Here is an 18,400-nt window from a genome sequence, read left to right as displayed (position 1 = left end):
GGCAACCTGTTAAAAGAGTAGATTTCACGTTGTGTTCTTACCACAATAAAACAAGAAAAGAGAGAAAATGCAAATACAACACTCAAATCCATCTAGGCTACACTGCCAGGAAAGGGAGAGTCTGAGATACTGTGTGCTCAAGTTGGAGGGCTGGCTCTGGTGGGAACCAGCCCCCAGGGCAATATGTCACGCTTTGGGAAACAGTGGCTGCATGCTGAGTATGAACTAAGAGTTGTTACTCTGCACCCAAGATGCAGCACCTCTGCTGCAGGTGCAGAATGACCAGGAAGGGCACAGTCACCAAACCACAAAGCAACCTCTGGGCTGTCCACAACAGCGACACCGTGTGGCAGCAGCTAAACCCACAGGTCAGGCCGGCTGGCCAGCAGCCTCAGGCTCCCTCTTTTCCTGGCATCGGAAGCAGAACAGGTTTTGGAAAATAACTGTATAATCCTTAGATGAAAACAGGAAGGGGCATGCTCAAGAGAAAGATGCTAGCCCTTTGGGTAATGAGGAGCAGGAGAGGCGCCTGAGTGATTAATGAGAAAAATTAAAGAGCTATGAACATATTTGTAGCACCCTGAGTCAGAGCCCAAGGGCTGAGCTTAGCTTGGAGGTCAGAATTTGAGGGAAAGGAGGAGAGGCACAACTTTAAATTTTGTATATATAACCACTTGCATCGGGAATAAAGGAATATGCTTCCTTTAGGACCAAACCCCAACCTGACATCCTTCCAGGCACTAAGGAAAGCAACCGGAGGACAATGAGTATGGGAGACACTGTGCTTCAGGGGAAGAACTGGAGGCTCTTAATCTCATCACACCCTTCTAATAACACCTCCGCACGTTTGCTTTTCTGCAGGCAAGCTTGGAGGCCTAAACAGTCAAGCTCTCGCCTGTCCCCAACCACCCTAAGAGGAAAGAAACCTGTCAGCTTCCCTAAAAGGGAAAAGGAGAAAAGAAAACAAAGTCAAAAGGCAAAGCTAAAGTTGCATCTCCTCTGTTTGAAGGCAAAACGCAGGAGAGAGGTTTTGCACAGAGGTACCGCTGGACCCTGGGGAAGGAAACCTGTGTGCTTCGAGCTGGAAATCATTAAGCGCAGGGAGGTTTCAATGAGCTTCAGCAGCTCTTTGATAGTCCCTGATGTTGAGATGGCAATGGAGCATTTTGAAATGTGAGCTTTCAAAGAATATGCTTTTCAGGAAGCGATTTTCCCTCTTGCTATCCCTTCGCTTTGGGGATATTCAAATTAGGCCTTTAGTCATCCCATTGGGGGTACCTCCATTCCTCCAAATGGGTCTGGGTCAGAGCAGCTTTAACATGAAACCCTGCCGAAGCCCCAGCTGCTGTTCCACGTAGTAGTAACTCCAAGGGATTCGCCGAGATGGATTGAGACGAGATGCAATAAAAGGCATAAAATTAAAGACAAGACTAATAAAACCTGATGAAAGAAAACACCGCTAGCCTACCTAGCAGCTTAAATTACATTTACCACATCTGACAGGGAGGGGGTAATCATGAGTAATAAGCTCAGGCTCTGGAAAGAAATTATGGGATAAATAACTTAAGGACAGGTAACACCAGGGGAAGTCACTGATTCACCTTCCCAGAGAAGACTCGAGACGGTATAAAACCCACGGATCACACGCAGGCAAATTTCACTTGGGAGGGCCCTAGGGAGTCTAGGATTTGGATTCCCAAATATCCCAGAGCCAGGAATCTGGCAGCAGCACCGAGACTGCTTCTGGTTGCAGTTTCCAGTCCAGCCCGACTTCACCCCACTGCCTGGTGGCTGTTGTCACCACAGCCCGACCTCGGTGTGACCAGGCACAGTCAGTCATTAGGTGAGGGCTGTGCTATTGTCCCCTGTTCCTTTCTGCCCCATCAGCTGAGGCCACGCTATGCTACTTGGGCTGCCTCAACACAACCAGTTCCTGGAACCAGGCTGGTCCCCAGACAGGACCGCAGGTTCCTCCTGCCCCCTCCTTGGAACACACCAAGTTCCCAAACTTCCAGCTGTTTCTCACCACAGCTTAGCAGGCAAGCAATCTGATTCGACTAATTCACACCAACTCTCCGAGGATTCTCTCTTTTTAGAGAGCAGGCCAGGTAATGCAAATGGACCCCTCACGGTGGGCTTTGAGCCGGCACAGGAGGTGTCAGGAGCCTCCTCTGGACCGCACGTGCAAGACAGACCGCGTGAGAAGAGAAGGAAAGGCTCCATCACCATGCTCTCTCCGCCTGCCAGCCATGGTCCAGCGGACGGAGGGCTCACGCACTGCTCCATTCCCTCCCCTGACAGCAGCCTCCCATCTCCAGGCTTCCTGGCTTGGACCCATCAGTGAACAGGATAATGTCTCCTGTAGAGACAGGGAGGGGCTGCCTGGCTTCAAGCCAAGGAAGACCCCGGAAAGTCCTGCTTTTAGCAGAGGGATTCCTCTGCTCAAAGACTAAAGGGACACAGGAACTTGGGGTCTTCAGAGGACAGGTCTTCAGATTCTCTGTCCCCTGGCATCGTAATGCCAGGCTAAGCTCCCACAGCTTCTCCCTTGGTCCTGTCCTCACCACCTGCATCTCGAGCAGGGCGTTCTTAGAGTCCCTGGCTGATTGGCTTCCCCAGGTTACAGCTGCGAGGAGGTCCTGCCTCTTCCTCAGGATCCTTAGAGCACAGTGATCCCTGATCCTAGCCCTCAGTTAAGAGGGTCTCAATGGAAGAGGGGCGTGAAGGTGAGGAAGAGTCTTTGGAGAAGTTGCATTGCCTGAGCACCTGACTCCTCCCAAGACAAGCTCGGCCATCTGAGTTCTTCCTCAGATAGCTTCCAACTTGGAAAAAAATGGAGGGATATTACTCCGCGAAAGTCTTCAGCATGAGGGAGTTCTACAGAGAACAAGGACTTTTATTTTTCTTTGGTCACTATTAGAGCTAGTCTACGGAAAGAATGGGACTCCATTCTATCAGAATAAAACTTAAACTGACAAAACTCAGCTTACCAGAATCCTCAAACTATCCGTTTTTTCCCTGCCCTCTGCTCTAGAAACGGGAAACTTACAAGAAAACAAACACAAAGTCACACCCTCATCTACTTGTCCACCTGTGAACATTTATCAAGTGCACAGGATTTTGTCAGCCATGGCACTTGAAGATTCCTGGCTCTATCCTGGGGGCAAAGTACAGGTGTTGTCCGATGATGCCCCGTCTGCATCTCTATCCTGTGCTCCGAATCTAGCACCAGCATTTCAGGCGGCAGAGTCAAGTCTCTGCTTATCAAAATCTACTTGCTTCTGATCAGCAATGAATTCAACCCAAAGTTCTGGAAGGACTCACATCAAATTGTTGACAGTGACGGCTGGGAGCAAGAGGAAACTTCCCTTTCCCTCTACTAATTCTATATTGCTTTTTTGCTTTAAAAACAAAACACACACATAGAATATATTCATGGAGTCCTTCAAACATTAAAATAAATTAATAAATGGCCAAAAAGGAAAAGGAAGTGACTCTTTTCAACAACACTGCCAGGTTTCGATGGGGGCTGAGATCCGGAAGCTCGGAAGGCGTCTATTCTCAGCCACATCGTCGACTGAATGGCCCAGAGCAGACCCAGGCATTCTGGAAGTTCTCCTCTTGGGGGCTGGACACAGCTCTATCCCTCCCTCTTGCTGCTCTCTTCCAATTTTCTGACCTTGATGACAAGAGCTCCCATATTTCCAGCACCTGCTACCCCACTTACTTAACGCTTTTGACCCCTGGCAGCCCTCAAGTCTAACAGAGGGGGCACATGCCTTCAAGCTCACCTGGGCTCAGGTGACCCTCTGCGCTTACGAAATCCTACTGACCTCATTCCAGCATCTCTCAAAGCTTCCCTCAGGTTAAAGACGGGAACCTTCCTCAGCACAAAAGGCTGATCAGCTGCTGAAGAACCTCGTGCTGGAGGCAGAGGTCAGGTTTTGGCCCATCCATCCCAATGACTCCCCTCCCCCACCCCCCCTGCAGAAATTCAGAAAATAGAAGCCTGGCCACTGAAGCAGCATAAAGGTTCTCTCCACTACCTCCTTAATCACCAGGCTGCTGGCACGCGCTTACCTGCAGATGTAATTCGTCTTGCAGGAGTCCTGCAAATTCAAGCAGTTGGGCTTCTCCCTCTCCTCGTAGGAGCACACCGGCACGATGGTCTGCCGTCTCCGCTCGGTGCAGGCGATGTCCCGGCAGGAGCAGAAGAGCATCCCGTAGCTATGCTTGGCCGGGACCTTGTCGAAGAACTGCCGGAGGGCCTTGTGGCACTTGCGCCGGTTGCAGACATCGTTGGACATGCTGGTGGTGCACGGCGTGATGTACGCGGACCTGTACTTCTTACAGGTGTCGTCTAGGTTGCAGGCCTTGGCGGCGTCCAGGCAGTTGTTCCCTTTCGGGATGTGCTCCACTGCAAAAGGAGAGAAAGGCGGGCGTGATCACAGGGCTGTGTGCTGGGGCTGCTCTGCTTTCATTGAGGTCTGGCCATTCACCTGGCAGCGCTGGCAGCTCTGATCGACTCTGTGTCTTGAAGCTAATAACTTAATGAGTTCATGACAATGAGGAAGTATCAGGGGCACAGAGGCTGGGAGCCCACGGCAGCACACAAGCTCCTAGCATTGTCTCAGATGTATGATTAGGAGGTGTTGAGTAAGGCCAAAGGAGCTCAGGCACCTGCCTGACTACATATAAACAAGGCAACAGAAGAACAAGTTTCCAGCTCCTGGTTGGTAAATTGAAATTAGGATAAAAGAAAAGAGCAACAAATTATATACTTGTTTATTATATAACATATTAAATGATATGCTGAATGTAAGTATAATTGCCATGCAATCCTCCAGGAATGTAATTATGTAATAAATGCACATAGTACATGTTAATTACTATATGATTACAGAGTAATTGCATGGTTATTTGAGCCCAGAAGACAGAATATTATGCTAGCTCTCTAAACAGGAAGAAGCAACTACATCGAAGCTGTAGTTCTAGCTCACAGGCCACTGGAAGAAAACCAGAATAAATTACATAAAAATTTGCAAACCTCAATTACCATTTAACTTACCGCATAGAAAATTTGGGATCTATGAGTACTGAGGTTGCAGATTAGAAAAATTCAGTTAGTATTTTGGATAGAATTTCAATGGGCTTAAAATCCATACGCCTTAGGAATCTCACAAAACATATGTTGCCTTCTGTCCAAGCCCTCTGTGCTCATGCTGTCAGAGAAACCAGTGCTGTCCACTGCCAGGCTGCCCACCGAGAGGCCTGGAGAGAAAGCACGGAAGAGGCAGGGCTCACTGGGGTGGGCTGGCAGCGCCAAGGCTAATGGGAAAAGTTAAAAGATGAATGGACAAGGGAAATTAAGCTCATTTCCCATAATATAGGTCTTCGCCAAGCAAGGCGAAGTGATGGAAAAACCCCCTAGAGCCAAGTTATGAAATGGTCCATGGAAAACTGATGATAAGGTGTAGCAGGAACCCTCCAGAGACAGCAAGAAGGCAGCAGACAAGCACCACACAATCGTGGGATTCAATCCCCAGCAAGTTCCTGCTCAGGCCTCAGCCCCTTCATGGGTTCTGAAACCCCCTTTCATTCTCTTTATGCACCCAGTTGGTGGGGACCATGAAAGCATTTGAGAATTAGCAAGAGAGGAGACAGAGTCTAGCTGGGTCGGGTGGGACCAAAAGACAGGGCAGTGCATTTGGTATCTAAAAGGCACATGGGATATTCAGCCTTAAATAAAAGAAGGAAACCTGCCATGGGGAACAACATGGATGAGCCTTGAGGACATTATGCTAAGTGAGATAAGCCAGTCCCAGGAGGACAAATACTGAGTGGTTCCACGTATATGAGGTATCTAAAACTCTCAAACTCACAGAAGCAGAGAGTTGAATGGTAGTTGCCAGAGGCTGAGGTGAGGGGGAAATGGGGAGCTGTTATTCGAGGTACAAAGTTTCAGTGATGCAAGACGAATAAGTTAGAGATAGGCCTTACAACGTCACGCCTACACTTAACAATACCGTATTGTGCACTTAGACATCTGTTAAGTGGCATTATTTCACTCTTTTGGACGGCTGAGTAATATTCCATTGTATATATAAACCGCATCTTCTTTATCCATTAATCTGTCAATGGACATTTAGGCTGTTTCCACGTCTTGGCTATTGTAAACAGTGCTGCTATGAACATAGGGGCGCATGCATCTTTTCGAATTATAGTTCTGTCTGGGTATATGCCCAGGAGTGGGATCGCTGGATCATATGGCAGCTCTATTTTTAGTTTTTTGAAGAACCTGCATACTGTTTTCCACAGTGGCTGCACCAATTTACATTCCCACCAATGGTGTAAGAGGCTTCCCTTTTCTCCACACCTTCTCCAGCATTTGTTATTCATAGACTTTTTAATGATGGCCATTCTGTCTGGTATGAGGCGGTACCTCATTGTATAGTTCTGATTTGCATTTCTCTAATACTTAGCTATGTTGAGCATCTTTTTATGTGCCTCTTGGCCATCTGTATGTCTTCTTTGGAGAAATGCCTATTTAGGTCTTCTGCCCACTGGGACCTAGAGATTATCATACTAAGTGAACTAAGTCAGAAAGAGAAAGACAAATACCACATGATATCACTTATATGTGGAATCTAAAATATAATACAAATCAACATATCTACAAAACAAAATCAGACACACAGATATACAGAACAGATTTGTGGTTGCCAAGGGGGAGCGGGGGTAGGGGAGAGAAGAAATGGGAGTTCGGGATCAGCAGATGAAAACTATTATCATATAGGATGGATAAACAACAAGGTCCTACTGTACAGCACAGGGAACCATATTCAGTATCCTGTGAAAACCATGGTGGAGAAGAATATGGAAAAGAATGTACATATGTGTAAGGCTGAGTCACTTTTCCATACAGAGGAAGTTGACACAACATTGTAAATCAACTATACTTCAATAAAATTGAAAAAGAAACCTGTTAAGGATGTAGATCTCACGTTAAATGTTCTACTAAAATAAAATTTTGTACAAGAAAAGAAGAACAGACACAACAAGTTCAACATTTCAGGAAATGAAAAACTCTCCCTGGTCTACTGATGGTGTGCCTTGCTTTAAGAAAACCCAACATGCTGGAATCACAAAGATATACCCTGGCACCATAAGCAGTATTTTATGATGCCCCAGGTGCGTGTTTCTGCCTATGACATCTGAATTCAACAATTTCATGGGGAAGGCAATAAACAAGACATTCAGCCCTTCTTAGGTGAGCAGTGCAGGAAGCCAGAAGCTGCACGTACATCCTGCTGGTTTAACAAGCACATCTGGTGCATTTTCTCCAACATGACTTTCCCAAAGTGGCTTCTCTCCTCTGTTTTCACACTCAGGCACTTCAGGACTCAAGGAGTGAAATATTCACCATGTGTCCTGACAGATCACCAGGGCCTCCACCAGGCTTTGGTGACACTTCTAGCCTTTTTCTCTTTTGAGACTTTCTAATGATGTGCTGTTGGGCCCACTGGCAACAGTGATTGATATTCCTGAAGGTCTACAGCTAGCTAGGAGATTTCTAAATTATGCATTTTGGGATGAGAATCTAAAATAAATTAATATGACCAGATTCTGGATCATCTGGATTAGGCCCTTAAGGTTGGATATCCGAACATAATTTCCAATAACTTGCATTGGTGTTCAATGGTATTTTATGATCTCTGGCTAAAAAGAAAATAGAGGCACACAGGTTGACTTCATACTTAAATGATGTAGCCAGGGATATACGAACAAACAGTTCATGTAAGTTCAAATGGAGAAAAATGACAGAAAAATTAAGTCATCACATGGCACACAGTAATGTAGGCCTGTCAGACTCAAAAGAACTCATGCCGAAACAGAGAACTACATCCTGATTGTACGCACCAATTTAGTTTCAGCGAAACAATACCATTCCTCATATTAAATTTGTTATTAATTTGTATTTCATTGTTTTAAAAGTTTTGCTCATATCTAACTGGTGTGTGTTGCCTTTATAATTGCATAAAAGCAAAGAAGAGCTGATAGTTTTATGTTTATAAACTTCAAATAAAATTACGATAAGAATAAACTTAACACATGAGGTCCAGAAAATTTATTCCTCTCTGAAAGTTCTCCATATAATACATAAGTTTTAAAAAATTGGCCCGGAACAAAGCTCCTTGACATGGGTCTTGGCAATGACTTTTTGGATATGACACAAGCAATAACAACAAAAAATAAACAAGTAGAATTACGTTAAACTAGAGAGCTTCTGCACAGCAAAGCAAACCATCAACAGACTGAAAAGGTGACGTATGGAATAGGAGAAAATATTTGCAAATCATGTTCTGATAAGGGGTTAATTTCCAAAATATATAAAGAACTCATACAATTCAATAGTAAAAGTAACAGTAATGATAATAACCTAAGTAAAAAAATGGGCAAAGGACCTGAAGAACATTTTACCAAAGAAGGTATATGAAAGGCCAACAGGTACATGAAAAGATGCTGATTGGTAGGGAAATGCAAATCAAGCCACAATGAGATATCACTTCAGGCCTGTTAGAACAATTGTCATCAAAAGAGATAATAAATGCTGGTGAGATGGTGGAGAAAAGGGAATCCTTGTGCACAGCTGCTGGGATTGTAAATTGGTACAGTCACTATAGAAAACAGTATGGAGGTCCCTCAAAAAATTAAAAACAGAGCTACCATACGATCCAGCAATTCCGCTCCTGGGTTTTTGTTTCCAAAGGAAACAAACTCACTTTATCAAAGAAATATCTGCACTCCCATGTTCATTAAAGCATTATTTACAATAGCCAAGTATTCACCAAGGAATAAACAAAGAAAATGTGGTATATATTTTTCAATGTTCAGCCATAAAAGGAAGGAAATACTGGCGTTTGCAACAACATGGATGGACTCGGAGGGCATTACGCTAAGTAAAGTAAGTCAGACAGAGAAACACAAATACTGTATGATCTTACTTATATGTGGAACCCCAAAAAACAAAAATAAAAAACAAACTCATAGGAAAAAAAGCCTCATATTTGTGCTTATCAGAGGCAAGGGGAGAGGGTGGGGGAATTGGATGAAGGTAGTTAAAACGTACAAACTTCCAGTTATAAGATAATTAAGTACTGGGGATGTAATGTACAACATATAACTACAGTTAACACTGCTGTATGATATATTTGAAAACTGCTGAGAGAGTAAACCCTAAAAGTTCTCATCACAAGGAAAAAGACATTTTTTTCTTCTTTTTCTGTATCTATATAAGGTGATGGATGTAAACTTATCGTGGTAATCATTTCAAAATATATATGTCAAGTCATTATGCTGTATGCCTTAAACTTATACAGTGCTGTATGTCAATTATACCTCAAGAAAACTGAAAGAAAAAAATTGACCTCGTGTATGCCTGCTTTGTTAAGTAATGTTTACTTCCTTTTCAAAGTTGTTAAAACTACATAAAATACTAAATAATTGTTTTCCTCTTGGTATTATCAAAAAACAAAAGCAACATTTCAAAGGAAAAGTTTTGCATGAAGTGGGAATAGGGTGAACAGTTTAATGTCCAAACCAATCGCTCTGAGTTCACTCCATTTAGCACCTGGTGTGCCTCAGCCTCACTTTGAGCTGATCCTGTTTTCATCAATAAATGACGCTGCCAGAGCACCATCTCTTTCTCGTTATTTCAGAGCCTGTGACAAACTCCAGAATGCACGACCTGGCACATTCAGAGAGGCGAGAAACGACGAACTGATTCCCAGATTACAGGGAAATGTGTGACTTCCTTTTTGCTTACGATTCTCATTCACACACAACATTGTCATAACCATTCCCAACTTGATATACGAGGCCAGCATTACCCAAATAGCAGAATATGATGAAGAAAAAAGAAAAAAATTACAGACTAATATTCCTTACAAATATAGATTCAAAAAGTTTAGTAAATAGAATTTAGCAATATGTTAAAAGGATAATGTACGACAACCAATTAAGGTTTATCCCAAAATGCAAGGTTGGTTTAATATTTAAAAATCAGGGGATTCCCTGGTGGCGCAGTGGTTGAGAGTCCGCCTGCCGATGCAGGGGACGTGGGTTCGTGTCCCAGTCCGGGAGGATCCCACGTGCCGCGGAGCGGCTGGGCCCGTGAGCCATGGCCGCTGAGCCTGCGCGTCCGGAGCCTGTGCTCCGCAGTGGGAGAGGCCACAGCAGTGAGAGGCCCGCGTAATGCAAAAAAAAAAAAGTCTCACATGCACAGAATATGTAAAACCACTCTTAGCACCAATTTCACCTCCCTTCTTAGTGTCCTCACAAATTCACCTCCAACTCTCTCTCAGGTATCCTGCTGTAATGAAGTTCAAAATAAACACTCCTGAAATCACAGGACAGATAAATTAGAGTTGAGTTTTTACTTGGTAAGAAGATCGATCCTCCGTATGTATTAAATGCGTCCGCCAGTGCACAAAACTGCTACGTCAGTGACTTGAGGGCAGAGGGAGGAATGGGCAGAAGGATTCAGTTTAGGCCACTGAGTCACACCCAACTCCCCATCAACTCACACACGGCCTGGAGGAGAGCTCGCATGCGCCTGGTTTATGGTCTGGGCACGCAAGCCTTCTGGCCTGCGTGGGAAGGCTTCTGAACAGCTTTACCATAACTCTGAGTGCCATCCTCTTCACAGCTCATTTTAGAGCTCAGCGTTAAAATGCTGCCCCCCCCCCCACCTCCTCCACCTGTAATCTCTCCCTCCATCTGCTGTTATGTTTTTTTTTTTTTTTGTGGTACGCGGGCCTCTCACTGTTGTGGCCTATCCCATTGCGGAACACAGGCTCCAGACGCGCAGGCTCAGCGGCCATGGCTCACGGGCCCAGCCGCTCCGCGGCATGTGGGATCTTCCCGGAGCGGGGCACGAACCCGTGTCCTCTGCATCGTCAGGCGGACTCTCAACCACTGTGCCACCAGGGAAGTCCGTCTCAAGGTTTTTGATTTGATGATTACAATGTAAACTGCCTTTTCTGATTATAAAATCAAGTATTTAGGATAAAACTTGATCAGGGACAGAATGTAAAAAACAAAAAGCAAACACAACCCAGCGCTCGATGGCGCTGACCTCTCAGCTGTTTGCTGCTCCAAAGAGTATACACGAACCAACGATCTCAACCCTGACCTACAGGCAGAGCAAATGTAAAACATCCCTCCAACGACAGGGAGACGTGGAGGTGTCAAGGATGAGTTATGCACTGGGAGAAGCTTTCACATTCTAAATTCCTCTGGAGCGAGGAACTGCCTTTATCCGAAGTACAATCCTCACACTGTCCCAAATCAAAGAGGCTATCGCTGTGGCTGGCAGCCCCTCATTATTTACACTTAGAAAACGCCACTGTTATTGGCAAATGCCGGGGCCAGCTAACCAGTCAAAATGATTTAGGATGAAACACAGATGCAAGGATCTAGAAATCCATTTCTATAGATTAGGAGGTAGAATAGAACAGTAACTATATTAAAATTTGCATGGCCCACATGAAGATGTGCTTTATTAAGCAGAAAGTTCACAAGAGACATTGAGAGACCATTGTTTACAAATGCTTGCCAATTTCCGAGTATCTTTCTCTCTTCCTTTTTAGGGCTGCAGAATTGAGTTCACAACCCATTTTCCCTTTCTTTCTGACTTGATTAATTGCCATGTTAACATAACTTCTGTTCTTCTCCTAATAGGCTCCCTCTAACGTGTTATCCCAGCAAATAAAAAATGGATAAAAAGCTCCAAGATCTTCACAGGGGGTAGGTAGGACAAGCTTTTCTGGAAGGTCACATTTACAGTCTGGTCTTCTGCTATCCACGTGGATCAGATGGCAAATCTGATCATACAGGTTGTGACCCTTGTAATCGATCCTTCAAGAGCTTGGCCTTTTCCAGCCGAGGTGCTAAAAGTTACATTTAAAAGGCACATGTTGGCTCTTTGGAGCCCATTTTGTCGTTCATACACCAGTTCAGACACATCGTATTACACGATGATGAATTTCCTCCTCACCGTTTCTTTTTATACCTCCCACAACTACATTAAGCCTCAAGCCGTGCCCAAGTTTTCTCCGGGGTTCACAGTGACTGAATTATTTTGAATACCTGTGAATCTGGAAAAAATTCTTCTGTCTGGTGAAGACAGCGTCCAGTGTTCACCACAAGTCATGGGCTCATCCCATGCTCACTCACCCCAAGTTCACCCATGAGAGCTTCCGTTTCCATAAAGTACACACTGTGCCCCCCCACCCCCCCACCATCCATACCTTAAAAAATTAGATGCCTCCTATAAGTGGTAAGTCACATGCTTGCTGCTGCAAAATGATTAATAGTGCTGTCTCAGCAAATGGGATCATTACATTTTTAATTAACCTTTCCAACCTCCTCTACCTTTTCCTTTTGTTATACATTGGATCTCTGAAGTTTCCTACTTGCTTATATTCATCTAGGTTTGAAACAAAGGCATGAAAAATGATAGCAGGTGATGCAGGAGCTGGTGCCCAGGTGAGACGCCTGGTGAGGTGCGGTACCTCACTGTACACAGGATAAAGGGACAGGCGCTCGGAACTCGATGGCTGGGTTCCCACCTAATTTTTGTCTTGGGAGCTTAGCGTTATTTAATGGCCTTGGCTACCAAGAGCCTGGCTTTTTAAAATCTCTTTCAACCTAATTATAATTACTGTGTATAAATCATACAATGATCAATTATAAAAATCCCGGGTTCATAAATATTTAACTTAGCATTTAAATCCACACTGCAGGAGTGAATGAAATTTCCAAGCTCATCTCTTTGCAAACAACTGCTTTATTACAGTTCCAACGCCAGTTACTGAGAACTGAACCAAGTTTGTCTTGCAGCACAATCGGGCTCATAATTGAGCATAATGCCTTTCCGTGTATTAAGATGGCACAATTTAGCTATTTCTAAAATAGGCATGCCTCTCATTAAAAAGATATTTTGCAAAGTCTTCTATCGCCATATTTTAATTCCTCAAGTATGGAGAGGCACAGTTACAATATTAGACATAAAAACACTCACTGAAATATATTTTATCTCATGTAAGACTGATTCAAGATAATTGAGGTCAGATTTGTTTGGAAAATATATTGTGACATGCAAATGCTGATGCAAAGAGGAAATGATCTTCTACGAAGACTCAAGCAAAACAGCTAAATATTTTCCAGCAAAATCATAAAGCCATAATTGGATTTCAATTTAGTAATATTCAGCCTAAGACAGGCCATTTTTAATAATCTAATTATGTGTTCGGGGGCCTACCCCAGAACTCAACCACTGCTTCAGAACTATTAATTGTACCCCATGCTGTTGCATCTTCAACCGTGAAATGTGCTATTACATGTAGGACTGACTCTCATTTATGAGTATTTTTTTTCCCAATCTCAGATCATCTTTATAACATCCCCAAATGCCTACTCCTTTAATTTTCCAAAAGTGAAATCTTTTAATGACTTTCTCTGGGCCAGAACACTTGATCCTAACTAGCTCAGATTTGTGGTCCTCCTACAGACAAAAGTTACAAGGAGATAGATCTACAAACTATCTTTATGAAGACACAAAGAGCAGCCCTCGCTTTTGTCTGATTTTCATTAATTAAAGGTATTTAATTACTAACATCTCATTAGCAATAAAATAAATGAGTACTTCAACTACAGGAAAAGATCTGCATGATAATGGAAACCTCATTCATTTTATGGGGGACAAACTAATCCACTAATATTCAGCCTGTGCAAGCTTCACTGATATTTAGTCATTTCAACAGTTATGTGCTAAACACATCTTCAAAACTGATACTCCTTCTTCCCAGAGAAAACAATAAATGTGGGCCAACCAAGTAACCAAGAACCTAAGTTCCCTGTCACTTTTCCACCAACATATCACCAATTGGAAGGGAAATATGGAGTGGTTTGCTTTTAACAGTTTTCTAAGTTACCATAAAGATAAAAAGGTAGCTTTAAAATAATGTGCCTGAACTTTTAAACTAGCATACCTAAATTTAGAAATTTCTAAGTGTGTGCCATGCAAAGTCATTGCTCTGAGAAGCTGGACACTTTATCCCGAAGAGGCTGCCAACACTCTAGACGTTTCATGGAACTCTTCCCTAGAAGCCCAAGGCATGTTCTTTGGAATACTCTGAACAGCAGCAAATCTCTGTATCAGGGATGGATTTTCAAAGTCAAATGTCATTTAGCACTAAGTGTGGTCATGAAAAAGGCAATGATGTTGGGCAATGTTTAGGGGTAGAAAATAAGTGATGAATATACACAAGGATTTTTTCATATGGGGCACCTACAAATTGGCCCTGAAAGTAACCAATGAAGTGGTTCGCCTAAAAAGGTTTTGAGCCAATGATATCTCTGGAATAAGCGTTTTGTTTCTCAAGGTGACTACTTTGAAGGACAATATGCATTTGGATGCATGTGCTCTTGGTAGTCTTATCATCCATACTCATACTGTACATGAGCTGTGTTTCTCCAATGAGCCAGAGCACAAGGAGGCTACCAGAAGGTAGGATACAGGCTGAAGTGTCACCTCCACTATACAGTCTACAAAAATTGTTCTGACCCATGATATACATACAGAGAAGAAAAAGTATGCATTCTAAAGCCAAAGAATCAGCTGAAACAATGAAAAATGAAGAGGTTGAAGATCCTATTAAGTAGCCTGGCTGATGCTGAGATAATAATGAATCATTGATGATGTTGACGGTTGTCAGGGCCCTCACAGTGCAGGATTTCAGCAAAGATAAGCTAAATATCAGGCCTTTATTTTTAGTTAAAGAGCATAAAATTCAGTGCCTTTCTTCCCACGAGCCTATTTACATACCTGCTGTGCTACCTATTTGCCTTCACCTGCTTCCCAATTAATACCCCATTAAGCCGCTCCACCTGCAGTGGCTTTTACCTTCGCCACAGCCCTGCAACCATCACTCATCTGCTACAGCTCAATTGTTTCTTTTGGGAAGATAAACAAAAGCTGCATAAATAATAATGGCAGGGCTTTGTATTTACAGGGTGTGCATTCTCAAAAGACAGTAGCCAGAAGCTGAGGCAGATTTCAAGGAGAGAAAGCCACCAGCTGGGTAGAATGTCTACAGTGAGTGTAGCCACATTCCAGAAGATGAGGGGGAGAAGGAATGTGCATCTTAATTAGCCAGATTTGTGGATCTGGATTTTATATATATGTATATATTTTTTAAATGATGTTTCTGCTTCATGCAAGAAGATATTTCATATCAAGTTGGGTTAATAAAATTTTGTTTGGTTAAAAGTTCTTAGGTGACCTATTTTAATGAAGATTCACATATTATTTCTCTTTTTTGCAACAGGTTTCTTTTTTTTAACGTCTTTATTGGAGTATAATTGCTTTACAATGGTGTGTTAGTTTCTGCTTTATAACAAAGTGAATCAGCTGTACATATACATATATCCCCATATCTCCTCCCTCTTGCATCTCCCTCCCACCCTCCCTATCCCACCCCTCTAGGTGGTCACAAAGCAAGGAGCTAATCTCCCTGTGCTACGTGGCTTGCAAACAGGTTTTAAGTGTTTGAAAAGTTGGTTCCTTTGACCAGTGACCAAACCCAGGGGGCATCAGAATCCCTTGGAGAAGAAAGTTTTAAAAAGTAAATAAAAACCCAAAACACAGATTCCTGGGTTCTTTCTGTCCTACCCTCTGAGAATCTGTATTTTTACAAAGCTCCCAGGTACTACCAATGATAAGACTTGGAATTCCCTGGTCTTCAGTCAGTTAAGTCATTCTTTTTACTATCTACCTGCACACCCACTTATCTTCCTGATAAATCTAGGCTTTCTGGTCACATTTTCTGGAGTGCAGTCCCTAAGAGGTGCCTTCTAGTGGGTGGTTCATTCCGGCCTCACTCCATGAAGATCTTGCTGAAGAGAAGACTTTCTTCGCCTGTGTTCCCAGCGCAACTTCATAATTAAGCCCAGACTAGATGTGCCAGGTAGTCCCAGCCCAGGCTCTTCTAAGGTGGGCTAAGACAAGGCCCCTCCCCCATCAACCTGCCATGGCCTCCTGTGAGCTGCAGGGGAAGCAGACGGCAGGACAGGCGTGTGTGCGCCCCTCAACATGCAACTCAGTGAACCTCTGGGTTTTATTTTAATGGTGCGTTGGCAAGTGTCCCTGCTCACTTCATTTCTAGCTCTAAGTTGGTTCTAAGCCCCAGTATAACTCTAGTTAGATCCCCATCTGAAGGACTACACCAGTTAGCTCAAGGATTAAGTTTAAAACCCCAGAATTTTTACATTAAAATTCCTTAGCCAGGACCTCCTTAGTGTCTGTGCCACTTAATCTGTGGCTCTGTCTCCGGCAGGATTTGCAGTGTAAAATATAGCCATCTCCGCATGGTGTTCGGTGGGCACCAAGCCACATCTCCTCCCCGGAGGCGTTCTCCCACCTGGCTCCTGTCCACCGGATGCTCTAAGGCTGCTGAGGCAGTGGGTAACCCAGCACTCTTAAGACTGCTTCTGGAATGTTTCTCTCCTCAGTTTCTCACAGGAGCATGTCAACTACAAAGTGGTTGTGTCACTGATGTACATGGTGTGTCCCTGAAGTACACATAAATTAAGAACCCTGGGCTAAATGAGAACAATCCCAGCTCCTAGAGCCTGATATTTCCACCTAGCTATTTGCTTAGTAAAAACAGGTATAGTTTAGGCAAAATGCATGTGTTCTACCCCAAAACTTCTTCAAGCTTCAAAGAGTGTCTTTTCTGTTAGAGATCTGGACTTGCACGTTAGCTAGTTTCTTTGAGAAATGGCCACTTGACTGGTTACATTAAACCATTGGCTGAAGCTCGACATGAGTGTTGGGGGTCAAGACGATTCTATCAGCTTTATGCCTAGCGAGATCAGAATGACATTCAGCACAAGTGCCAGGGCGCAGGCCAGCTGCTAATGCTACTCTCAGCACCCCTGGACATGCCAGAGGTACAGAGTCACCCTTTTGCTAGGGCATTCAGGGACAACAGAAGAGGAAGCTAGCCTCAGAATGGCCAGCCATGCTGCCCTTGGGTGGGGAAGGGATGGAGAGGAAAAAGCAGCTATGAATTTCTGCCCTACAGGAAGAAGACCCGGGTCCCCAAACACCCCTGCATTCATGCAAGAGGCTCTAGGTTGCAGAAAATCCTGTTTCAAGACACAGGAAGAACCACAAAAAGCCAGACCTTATGTCTCTGTGATTTAGCCTTCGTACCATGATATTGTCAAACACAGGTATTAGCCTTTGACCCTTTGGGCTTAAAAAATGAATAATGAACAGCTCCTAAGAATTTCCCTTGATGTGTCTAGAGCTGCCTCTCTTACCAGGAAAGACTGGATGGTTTCCTCTCTGTGCTGTTAGCTAATGAAAGGCCCCAGAGAGTTGAGAATATTCCTAAGGCAAAAAATGTGGTAGAACTATAGTTCCTAGAGTAGAAATGGGGACTGCTTTGAATCAGTGAGAAATTTGGCATCCCCAGGGCCATAGGGTACCCTCCAAGACGCTCTTGAAAGAAAACAAAACAAAATGGAAGCTCACTTGGCCGTTTGTTGGGGAACAAGTTTCTCCCAGTTTCTACTTTACTTATTGCATGGGATGGATGATCTTCAATGTTAGATTTAAGCGCTATTAGTTTTAACTAAAAGGAGACCCATAGGCTAGAGTCTTCTATGAGCCATTCAAGGATTTCACACAAGAAGTTCTGTTCAATATTAAAAGTGGGAACATATTTAGTGATGTTTGAGGGTTATAGTGGAGGCTTACGCAGTTCAGAGATTTGACTTAGAAATACATTTGTAAAAAGAAAAGCAAAAATTAAACGTAGCCTTAAGAAAGATAGGTCAAAGAGCATAATAACAGAGAATCAAAGTTTTGGAAGTCTAACCTATACCCTGAAATTGGGAATTAATTTCTAGTATGGTGTCTGCATACTAGGAAGTTAAAAAAAAAGCAGCTGTCTACATCTACTTCTGGACACCAATGAGAGGTCCTCTTAGTGTGGTGAAGACTTTTTTAAAGTACCAGTAACTCAGGAGTGCTTCTCACTGGAGAGAGAATAGAAATTATAAATGTGACTACAAAGCCCACACAGTCTTCTAAGGAAAGTGATCACAATCGTCTGCTAAAACTGAACATCACAGAGGGGAAAAGGTATCCACAAGAGACGTGTGTGTCAGTAAATACATAAAGTACAGAAGTCTCACATATTTGACATTTGAAGAACAAAGCTATCCATCCATGTCCTGGCACAGATCAATCACACAGAATGCTACTGCTGAAAACCTAATCGTAAGATGGTCATAATGTAGCCATAAAACCTCTGGTCTATAATTG

The 18,400-nt window shown here is 43.5% G+C and overlaps 1 protein-coding gene across 2 annotated transcripts in view; it reads right to left on the bottom strand.

Moving 5' to 3' along the window:
- GFRA1 (GDNF family receptor alpha 1) overlaps positions 1 to 18,400 on the bottom strand; it is a 204,425-nt gene that overhangs the window by 60,711 nt on the left and 125,314 nt on the right. For both annotated transcript variants that reach the window (XM_065894138.1, XM_065894140.1), the window contains one exon: positions 4,081 to 4,417. In XM_065894138.1, the coding sequence (XP_065750210.1) occupies positions 4,081 to 4,417 (337 nt within the window). The remainder of the gene's footprint in view (positions 1 to 4,080; positions 4,418 to 18,400) is intronic.

Source organism: Phocoena phocoena, chromosome 16, assembly GCF_963924675.1.
Source record: "Phocoena phocoena chromosome 16, mPhoPho1.1, whole genome shotgun sequence".
NCBI lineage: Eukaryota > Metazoa > Chordata > Mammalia > Artiodactyla > Phocoenidae > Phocoena > Phocoena phocoena.
Note: the sequence above shows the minus strand (reverse complement) of the source record. Positions and strands in the feature narration are given on the sequence as shown.